At 33.9% G+C, this 12,122-nt stretch overlaps 1 protein-coding gene across 1 annotated transcript; it reads right to left on the reverse strand.

The window, feature by feature from the left end:
- Positions 1-10,141: 10,141 nt before the first annotated feature.
- On the reverse strand, positions 10,142-11,554 carry LOC131873696 (rust resistance kinase Lr10-like). The gene has a single exon (XM_059216880.1). It carries the CDS (start codon positions 11,436-11,438, stop codon positions 10,455-10,457), a length of 984 nt encoding a protein of 327 aa, XP_059072863.1. The 5' UTR covers positions 11,439-11,554; the 3' UTR covers positions 10,142-10,454.
- Positions 11,555-12,122: the final 568 nt, after the last annotated feature.

Consider the following 12,122-nt stretch of genomic DNA (forward strand, 5'->3'; position numbering starts at 1 on the left):
TCTGCATAAGTCCCAAATCTTTCCTCCTTGGTATCAATTGGTTTTCTCAGCATATGTTGTGCATAAATATCCAATATTTGTTCTTCCACCTAATATCCCATAGGCATAATCCATATCCTTTGGGGCTCCATAGCTTCCTAAACATTGATCGGTATCGACCATAAAATAGATTGTGTCTTGATATTTTTTCACTATGGACTTAGGGATTCTTTCCCTCTCATGCATTTCCTAGTGGAAATTCTTGAAATAACCCCAAAGGTTTGCATTCTGGACTTTGGAGTCATTGGAGTTGTATAATTATTCCCAAATCTACACACCTACCGGTCTATCAAATTCCTACTGCACTTGTCCAACATCCGAAATCTCATTCATAAAGTAGAAAAACAAACATAGAAGTAGAGTTCCATACTTGAAAAAGATGTTTCTTATTTTCTTTGATCTTCTTCAAATTTTTCATAAGCTCACTCTGGAGCAGTTCACAAAGGTCATACTTCTTGTTTTCCCTCATCATTTCATAAGCGACATATGTACTAGAAACATAATTCTCCATGTTAGAGTAATAGATCTTGTATCTGATTACAATAGAGGCAAATCTGATTTCATTCTCCAAGATGTCGTTGATAGTCATCGCCTATTTGTCAAATTTTGATCCAGTTGCATTTGTCACAATATCATTCTTTGCAGCCTTCAAAGATAGCAACTATCTGGATGCACATAGACTTGTCACAACTTGAATAACAATCTTCATGATTTTGCAAGGCTTGTTCAACCACATAAATTCACTGTGCATTCTTCTCAATATGTATTAGATCCATTCAAGTTCAGACAACTAATTGTTGTATAGATTCAACATGTGTGAGCTTCCCAATTCTTTGATGGGACAATGCATGTAAACCCTAACATCTTCAATATGTAGGACATCATAGGGCACCGATGAAAATGCACTTTTTGGATCATCTTCCATGGAGATAAATGGATGATGTTTGAAATTCGGTTGTGCATGCTTAGTGATATCAACAACAAGAGGGGTAGCAATACCAGATGTAGCCATTTTTGAATTTAAGACTTCAAACTTAAAAAGTTCCATCGATAAATACCTTGATCATCGGATTAGGGTTTCTTGCCAAAATGCCTGAAAAATCTTCTTTCACCCTTCGATCGCTGAAAATTCTGCTTTCAAAGCTCTCCAAACCTCTTCTCTTTAGATGCAAAGTGAGAAATGAAGTGGTAAAATCACTTTTTATCCTCCACAAACTGAACTTTTTATTGTAATAAATGCACTTTGCCCTAATACTTCTGGATACTCTGCATTTTACAAAAATCTTATGTGGACCTTCAAATCTACTTGAACTCTTCCATAAAACCATCAAAAACATCAGCGATCATTGCATACACCTTTGCAACCTGCCAAAATTAGAAGTATATCTCAAAAAGGGGGTTTATAGAATTTTCATGATTGCTTCCCCCAAGGGCAGATGCCTTAGCCTTAGTTACCAGATGAGGTTCCAACACTAGAATCAGGTGCAGACCACTTCTTGCACCATCATTTCTCTTTTTAACTCAAGTATTCTTCATCTGATCTATGATCTCATCAACCTTTTATTTTCCCTTCTCATATAGCTTCACATTCTTGTCCTTGTCTTTCGGACCTCTCCTATTCATATTTCTACTTCTGCAGTACTTTGCAATGTGAGCAGATTTATTGCAAGAATAACAAACAACATTTCCTTGCATAGGTCTGAAATTTATCTGATTTCTTCTTGATCTACATTGATTATAAAAATATCCAAACATACCACATGCATAACATCTAACATTTCTTCTATTTTCAAAGTTATTCATCATACTTTTGAATTCATTTGACTTGTGACCATACTTGTTGTATTTGAAACATTGATTGGTAAAATATGGACCATTATTGATCATCTTATTTCTATATTGACTAGCCATATGACCAAATTTATTGCAAACAAAATAGTTACCATTCAACTTATGAGCATTAGGTTGCCATATCGGAGGTGTTCTTGAATTGTTCTTTTGTTGTGCTAATTTAGAGATTTCACCTTTCTCAAATCCAAGACCTCTTGTGTCATTAGCATTCTTTTGGCTTTCAAGCATCTCATCAAGCTTCACTAAGCTAATCTAAAGCTTCTCCTTGTACTCATTTGCAACATCAAGATCATATATAAGAAGAATTATTTGCCTTTCAAGATCTTCCTCATGTTATCTGGAGTCTTGCAGGTCAAGCTTCAATTATCCATTCTCATTCTCAAGTCTGTAACATTCTTTAGATTTGTCTTTCAGGGACTAAGCAAGATTCTTCTCATTCTTCTTCCTTTCCTCAATCTCATCACAATAGATTCCATCTCATTCTTCTGGACTATATTAGCTCTAGCAAGTCTATCACACTATTATGTCTTTTCCTTCAGGGCTTCTTCGTCAATCCTTTGACTTTCTTTCTCCTTCATCTTATCAACAAGTTCCTTTCTCTTTTCCCTTGACTTGTTCAACTGATATTTTAATGATTCAATGGAGTTCTCAGCATCTATAAGGCTTACTTTCACTTGTTGGACCTTAACTTGTGATCGATCAAGATCCTCAAGTGCAACAAGAAGTTGTTGTCTAAGACTACCAGAATTCATTGATTCACTTTCTCGGATCCTCCTTAAGCTGCTAGGCTTATTCTGAGGAACTACGATCTGATACCAATTGTTGGAATCAAATAACATTGAGAATAGGGCTGAATCAATGTTATGCAATTTTTAACATTCTTAATATGTCCTTTAAACCACTTAATACAAATGAATAAAAGTAGAGTGTAAAAATACAAAGCAAATAACCACAACACCATAACACTAGGAATTTTACGTGGAAACCCAGTTAAGGGAAAAACTACGGTGGGATTGAGACCCATATTATTAATATACCTTGTTAGAAGTATAATAATATTACATGATGGGAATGCACATATATTCATCCACACTACCTAGAGCAAACTGCTCAAATTACAATAAGGTCTATAACCCCGGAAGGCTCACTACCTTACAAATGATTACATATAATAATTGGAATGTCTAAACTGACAAACAACATCTACACATTCCAAAATAGTTTTGGTTAAACACAAATCACATAGTCTTACTTTTCTTAGCTACATTGCTCTGTTATGATATTCTTATATATTTCGGAGCTCAAATCTTTCAATTGTGAAATTGAAACTACACACAATATATCATACAAACTTTCCACATAACTACAAATATAAAAAATGATTAAATAAATTGGTCTTATATATCTGCAACATCAATGTAGGTCTTCTTCTTGTAGGCCCAAAAATACATAAGACATGAATGAAACGTGTTACCCAAGTTGGATCAATCTGATCCAAAACAATCATGTGGACCAGAACAAATTGTCCACACACTTCCCACATATGGGCTTAGCATCCTTGAACACACAAACAATCACCAAAATTACTCCACATGATCCGTACAACGAATGTCCAAACGTTATTGTTGATGAACATTATTATACCTAAAAAACTTGTCTACCAAACCTTCCAACTCACTCAAAACTCAACACTGGAGGCCATAAACCTAGAATAAGGCATATTACACATTCACAATGCTTCTCTGATATTTGCAATATTAAATATTTGACACAAATGATCAGCCAACCAAAAATTGTACACTATTGGATACACTGTTCTATCTCACTGAACCTTAATCTCTCTTTTGGTATGAATGAATCATCAACCACGAATTGGATATCTAACTCTAGTTTCCATTAATGACAACATCTAAACAACAATGTAGTATCTCTTGTCAACACATTCCCCATTGTAATATTTCATATACTTTTAATAGAGTATCATCATATTGTGGGTAGGTTCCCATTGTGGTTTTTCCCTTGACTAGGTTTTCCATGTCAAAAATCTTGGTGTTATGTGTTTTCATGTTGTTTTTCTGATTTATGCTTTCATGGTTAATTATCAAATCTGAGAATAAGATTAATTTGTGTAAGTTTTTGAGACAAATCATTCACCCCCCTCTCAATTGTCTTCCTCGAATCAGATCTATTTCATCAGAAACTTCCACCTCCAGTCTACATATTTGTGGGACACTAGAACAATAGGCATACATCTCTATGATGCACTAGTTTCCACAAGTCAAGAATCAAAATAGTTAGGAAAAATCCAAGCCGAAGGATAACTAGGCAAGCCATGTTAATAGAAAGGACAACAAAGGCAAAGTATTTCTCCATTCAGCATAAAGGAAAGGTTCTTACATAGCATAGAATAGCATGGGGTGTAATTTATGACACTACAGGTGTAAAAGTGATAACATTACAAGTCAACTATAGGTGAATATGTCCTATGTGGTCCCTAGGTAAATTTAAGTGATACTTGTACTTAGAACCTAGGTTAAGAACATACAAATTTTACAATACCTTAATTACACCAACAACCCCCTCAAGTGCAACTTAGGGAGAATATACACAAATGCAAACAATACAAGATGGGTCCCAATTATAAGGCATGTGTAGATACACATGTAGAAATGCAAGATGATCCCTCACAAACAAAGAAAAGGATAAAAACCAATGGGGAAAAGATTCTCCTTAGAAGAGAGATAAAAATACGCAATCCTCTCAAAGAAGAATGAGAAGGACAAAACCCTTTGTGAGGAAAAAGTCCCCCATAAAATAGAAGAAGAGAGACCAAGTAGCCCCCTTTCAATCTAGAATGTGCACCAATGGAGAAGATTGAAATTGAATGTAGAAGATGATCCATGATCTTCAAACAACATTCCTCCACTTAGGAATAAATATAACTAGAGGTGTACGTATGAAGTCTTCCCAATCCTAAAGGAAATATGTAGGAAGAAATTCCAAAATGTATGAAATCTCCAAAAATTTATTAGGTGTCCCCATGCCGATTTTTAAAGTTGTTCAGGATTCCAAATCAGTTGTATTAGGAGACATTGTTGAAATAGACAATTTGGGATCTAGTGAAGATGAATGTATAACATGATCCAATGGCTCCAGTGTCTCCTCTAAAGACAAAGATACCTCCTACAAATGTTGTACATAAGTATCCACAATCATGTCAAAATTGAAAGAGTTATCATGTAAGGAACGAATAGCAAGGTCAAAGTGTTGCCTTGCAACAACTGAAGAAGGATCATATTCATAAAAGAGAAGATGAATATCATCAATTGTCTCCCAAATTTGTAAGATAGGACTCCACAAACAAACCTACAATGTCTGTCAAGTAGGAATCCCAAGGAACTATATCAAAATAATAATGTATATTGTAATGACCCTTACAACAATTTTATATCAGTTTTACCAAAATAATAATAACCCAACTTAAATTTGCAAATTACAATAAAATGGTGAAATTTGGTAATACCAAAAATCTCTCCAAAACATAACTAAACAAACAAGAAAATTAGTGCAAACATGAAAGCATATTTAAAAATGGTATAAATATTATTTTAACAACATTACACACATAAAATAACATCAAAAATGGTATCTTTATCAAAAACATTATACACATAAAATAATACTATTATTATTCTATTATATCTAAAATTAGTAACATAAAAAATTCAAATATAGAGCTCATTCCACAAGAAAACCTCTTGAAAATTTACCAGAATGCACCATTTGAATTCTTAATAGAGTCTCTCAATACAAATACACATGAAACTAAACACTCACATCAATAAATAAATAACAAAATATTCTACTAATAATAGCCACACAAAACTGAAATTATTCTTCTACATAAAGTCCCAAAACTCACACAAACTCATTGCAAAACAACACACATAACAACTCTTTGATGCACAACCATAATCCATGTATGCGATTGCTATTGAAGACATATAATCATACTACCTAAAAGTCTCTATCTCCTTGGTTTATTAGTCTAGAAGATCACACCTTCATTAAAATAACAGCAATAATTGTTAAAATGACAAGGAAAATGAATCACAAATGCAAGACAAAACTAATTAAAATGACAAGTAGAATGAATCACAAATACAAGCCAAAAACAAATAAAATGACAAAAAACATTCAAATACCAATTTCCCTCCCAAATGCCATGCCAAGAAAAGGAAGATGTTTGTGTGAGAAATGTAACTCCAGTTTTCATGTTTCCATTTCCTCTTAATATTCTTTTCTGAAAATTGAGACTTGTCCAATTTTGTCTTCCACCTTGAACAACCTTCCAAAAGCCAAAGATTCTCTTCACCTAGCCCATGCCATATTTTAACATCTAATATTATTTCAAAAATATTTAACATTTGTCGATAAATCTATTTTGACCCATTCAACATGAAAATCAAACTTTCTCAATTAATCTATAGGCCTTGCCTTACTATTACTAGAAAATTGGGCTTATTAAAAATTGTAAGTGTTATTTTAGAAAAATAAGACATGACAAGTCATGTCTCCCAAATATTTCTTGTCCTCAACCAATTGAAAACAAGTGGATAAAAGATCCTATTATGGGAATGAGGTATCATGATAAGCTACATATCTAACCTTAGCACTACATTTGTGAAATGTTTCTTTCTCCTTTTGAGCAAATTGAAGAAATTTTGAGAAGATAACCTATGCCAAGTTTCCTTACTATAACTATCTTCAATGCATAACCAAAATTTTTGTGCTATTAGTTTCAATTTTTCTCCCTTCCAATACTTATCTTCCCAAACTTGACTTTTGAATTGAATTGATGCATGAATATTGAGATTCTTGTACTAGAATCACTTGATGCTTTTAATGATATTTTAGATCTGATTTTTATTGTTAAGGCTATTATAATAGTGACCACATCAGATATTACCACTATTACACTTTCTAGAAACAAATCTTTTATTCACCTTTAAATTATTGATATATATATCATAGAAATGTACAACAATAGACCTATATAGTACCTTAAATAGCTTAATGTTTTTCCAACTACATGGATTGATATGAAATAGGAAATCCAAATCAATGGAGAAGCCATTAGTATCATAAAATTACAATATTATTTCCATTACATTCTAGGTGCTTGATTTGTAGTGAAAATCTTATCCTGATGGAGAATGATGTACCTTTTGAAATCATTCATCAATGCATGTTTGACATTCTTCATCCATAAAGTGTCATGATCTATGATCAATATTTTCCCCTTCATCTTTGGTTTAGGAATGAGATACTCCCTATCCATATGAAAACTTAACTCATGTGCCTCCCTATGACTATCATCCTGAAACCTTTGCCAAACTCATTGTGGGAACTACTGCATCCATCACCCATATCCATATGGTCTCCTCTAATGGAGACTTATTTCATGAATCTCCTCCAAACCCTAGCTATCGATGTTGTATTAATTAAATACATGAATGCTGGTAACAATCCATGTAAAGAAACTATCTCTAAGTGTAACATTTTGCAAGTATTCAATGATTAAGAATTTGTCCTTAAGCAAATGTATACCATTGTAAATATTTAAAATCAACAACCCCCTAGAAATTATTACACAAGGATTATGTAATACAGTTATGACATATTGTGCATCTCTTTAGATTTTTCTTGTGGTACCAATCATCTTCTTATTAACATAAATATTCTTATCACATCTCCTTCATGAAGCAACACATCCTTGAGTACTAATAATCAAATCCATGTGTGACTTATCAATCTCCCACAAAGGTGCCTTATAAAAGAACTCTTGTTGCTGAAATATACCCATAGTTATTTACTTCATGCACTTGTTGTTTATAGATGATAGAGTAGAATTATGTTGAATAAAAATATGTGATAACCTTAATGTGTATATGACCCATAGCTTGCTAAACTTTCCTCCAAAGATATTCTAAAAAACACATATCTGAACATTCTCCCTTGTTGATTTTGAAGTAGAGATAAGTTTGCCTAATTATAGATTGTTGATATTTTGGAAAGTGTTTAGCAAAGAAAAATAAAATTTGATTCTCTCTAGGACTTCATCTTGGTCTCTTAGTTAGTTTTCATCTCTATGGTTTCTTGCAACACTACTGACATCAACATGCACAATCAACATCTACTAGAGATTGCAAAGATAGCACTCATGAGGAATGTACAAGACTTGTTCACAATCTTCAAATCAATAGGCCTCTTTTTTCAACAATCTTTTGGCCACTTTAATCAAGTGGTGATGGGTAAGTATTTTGGACACTTATTTGTGTCTTTTGTTCTATCTAAAAAGCATAGGCTTTTTCCCATGCAACAGACACATGGAACAAATCTACCTACCTGTCATTTATTTCATTTAATTTCTCTTTGCATTTCAAATGACACACCTCCTCTATTATCTAATGTATTGTTTATTTCTCTATTTCCATTCAAACAATTTCCATGCTTAAATGGCTATGATCATTATGACTTTGATATGATAATGAGAAGGTGAAATACTTGATGGTTTATTTGATGAATAGAGAGAGAATTTGTACAAAGGAGAAATGTAACTATGTGTAACCTACATAATTGTTTACTAAACAATTGAGTATTAACAATGTAATGCTATGCTAACACACTTTATGAATTATAGAAAAGATCCCGATTTATGGTTAAAGAGTATGATTAAATTATAGCAATTATGAAATGTTATTATTTTTCTTTTCTAGTCATAAAAAATATGGATGATTATAAAATTCTAAGGCATATGCATCTAAAGTAGATGCCTTTGGTCCATGAAAATGCCAAAATGATTTTAAGCATAACTAAGGCACTACTAATGCCAAATTCATAAATCTATGTAAAGATAGCCATGCCAAGACATGCTTGAATTCCTACTTTATTGATGTCTCACAAGTTCAAACATCAAAAAAGAATCACTTGATACATGGTTTTCAAATGGTTTTTCTATAGCCTAGACTTGTTCAAATTGATTAATAATGTAGTTTACTTGTATTTATTTTTTGTGTGCATCCATTGGGATGATACCAATAGAGGTGATAAATTTATTTTAAAAAGATTCCTACCTAGTCACACCATGGCAAGGGACAATATAGCAACTTGGAAAAACACCAAAGCACAAATAACACAAGGTGAAGGACATGGTTGAGAAGTTAGAGTGGTTAATCACTTAAAAAGAAACACAAATATTAAAATAAGATACTTGCAGGACTTTCAATATAGAGAAAAAACAACATATTAGGGGAAGGGGTCCAATTATTTCTCATGTTCCAATAACTACTCACTCGTTACTCAACCAAACGCCCAATTACTAACTTTAAAGAAACAAAAGAAATGATATTAAAAGACCATTAAGATATTTCACATATACCAGTAATCACTAACTTGTACTTGCAGTAGTTAAAATTTGTGCATAAGTATCGGTACCCATAGCACATGATTAGTAGGGCATTTGTGCATAAGTATTGGTAAAAACAATTATTAGAGGAAAGTGTATTGGTTCTTAAAAGAATATATATTGGATTAGTTGTGCAAATTTTTGAGGTGGTTGTAGTGCATGTGGTTATTGGAGTACGTATCAAGCAACAACTTTAAATGACATTTTTTTGACCTTTATACACATATTGAGTCATCCAACATTCTTTGTTACTACGCAAAAGCCAAAACAATAACCATAAACAGTTAAGTCACATATAAAAATAACCAAAATAATCATTGAAATCTGATATGTCATATGTAAATGTGTGAAATTAACTATAACAATTACTGATATCTTTCGGGAAATATCTTTTAACCATAAAAATTTCCAAAGATACGAAATGTTTGCCCCAAAGGAACGAGATACTCCTTACCACAGGTGCTGTAAATAAAAGAAATACCAATAAAAATTACTCATGATTCAAACTACGCTTCAAGCTCCATAACTTCAACACGGTATTTATGTATACTTAGAAGGGTGAACAAGGACGGTGACAGGGAAAGTGTGACTATCAAGAGCAGCACATGCATTGATACAAAAATCTTATGAAAGGACAAAACAAATCTGAAAACATAAGTCCAATTTATATTGTCTACATACAATATATGTGAGCCTGAGTCCAATCAAAACATAAATGAAGGTAATATAGGATTTTTTTGGACCGATGTTACTCATAAAAAATCAATATACAAGGTAATCGAGGATATATTTTTGAGCGATATTAGTCGTGATATCACTTTCAACATGCAAAGCAATCAAGGATATTTTTATGACGGAGATTTGACGCGAGACAACTTTCCGGTGACTTCAATATGATTGTCTGACGGACTAAAATTGTTTTTATACGTGAGACAAGTTTGATGGTGCATTGTGGACTGACAAATCTACTTACAAGAAAGCCTAAGCTAATTATGCGCCGTGAGATAATTTTGAATGATTGAACAGTAATTAGCTATCAACTCATTTGAATATTGACTGTAAATCAAGTCGCGGGTGAATTATCCAAACGTATTGTCTACGATGCCGTTTCGATTTCAATGGTGGACGATTCTTCACTGGCTGAGAATGGTGCCGCTGGTGGCCGTGCGCTGAACGGAGTCGGAGGATTAGGGATGTCGTCAGCACCTCCTTCCAACATTTGAAGCACCCTCATCATTGAAGGTCTGTCCGTCGAATTGTACTGAATACACCACAGACCCACTTTTGCCAGACTCCTTGCCTTCGCCTCATCTGCTCCACTTATCTCTCTCTCTCTCAACCTTGTCCTCAGCTCCCCATTCTCTATCAATTTGAACGCCCACTCTGGAAAATAGAATTGGCTTGAGCGGCTCAGCTGTACATCAATATTCTTTCTTCCTCCCACCATCTCCAATAACATCATGCCAAAACTGTAAACATCTGATTTGTCTGTTACAGGCCCCAAATTTCTAGACCACACCTCTGGCGCAACATATCCTGGTGTACCTCTCGCTGCCGTCATTGGAACATGTTCGTCTCTCCTTCCACACAGTTTGGCCAGGCCAAAATCACCTACTTTAGCTATGAACTCCTTGTCCAATAATATATTGTGTGGTTTTATGTCGAAGTGAATGATGCGGTTGTGACAGCCATTGTGAAGATATGCAATTCCTCGAGCCGCCCCAAAAGCAATTGAATACAACTGATTCCAATTCAGAACTTGATCTTTTTCTTTTCCTGCAAGTATAAATTTGTCAAGAGATACATTTGCCATGTACTTGTACACGAGTGCACTAGTAACTCCTTCAAAGCAATACCCCAGCAAACGAACCAAATGAAAGTGGTGAATCCTTCCAATAGTCGCTACTTCGGTCATGAACTGAGTCTCGCTTTGCCGTGAGTGATCAAGCATTTTAACTGCCACAAGAGTACCGCTCGGAAGCTTTCCTTTATAAACCACGCCAAACCCTCCTTCACCCAACTTATGTGCAAAGTTATTGGTGATCTTCTTGAGGCTGGAATACGAATATATGGTTTGCATTTCGTCAACATAACTGTTTAGAAATGTCTATACCTTGGAAATAGACCGGAGGTTACCACGCTTCCTTCCAGGCACTTCATGGTTGAAGAACATCTTCTTTCGATAAGCAATTACCAGCAATACCGCAATTATTAACGATGCGCTGCCGATGATCCCTGTCACTGATTATAAGGTGAATACTGTCAACTGTAGCGAAGCATAATAAAAGACGACGTAACGAAGAGAAAACAGAATGATAGGCTGAATATATTTAGCCTAGAAGGACGAATTCCTCAAAAATATTTGTTACTGGTGTAAAACTCGTATATAACACAGAGGTAGAGATACTTACTTATAGCAATAGCAGTCTTATTAGGAGTGTTAAACCAACCTGAATGATCTGTGTTATAAAAAATGGCAGAGGCGTTTATTAGTAGAATGTTCAGAAAGTATAAAACATTTTTTCCTATTCTTTTTAGACAAAATATTTAGGCGATTTTCGCTCATCTGTCAATTACACATTCCGCAAGCAACTGTTTCTACATCAAATTTAAAAAAAATAATAACACAATATTAAATTTAACAAATCCAATTTAGAGATTTAACTTTTACTCTTTTCATCTTACAAAGATCAACATTTCACGATATGTATATTAAATTGGGGGAAACAGGAAGCAATAATTTTACCTGCGGGGCATCTGCCAG

This window comes from Cryptomeria japonica, chromosome 2 (assembly GCF_030272615.1).
Source record: "Cryptomeria japonica chromosome 2, Sugi_1.0, whole genome shotgun sequence".
Taxonomy (NCBI): domain Eukaryota; kingdom Viridiplantae; phylum Streptophyta; class Pinopsida; order Cupressales; family Cupressaceae; genus Cryptomeria; species Cryptomeria japonica.

Excerpts from the sequence above, each read along its gene's own strand:
- LOC131873696 (XM_059216880.1), bottom strand. The coding sequence starts at position 11,438 with ATGCAAACCATATATTCGTATTCCAGCCTCAAGAAGATCACCAATAAC.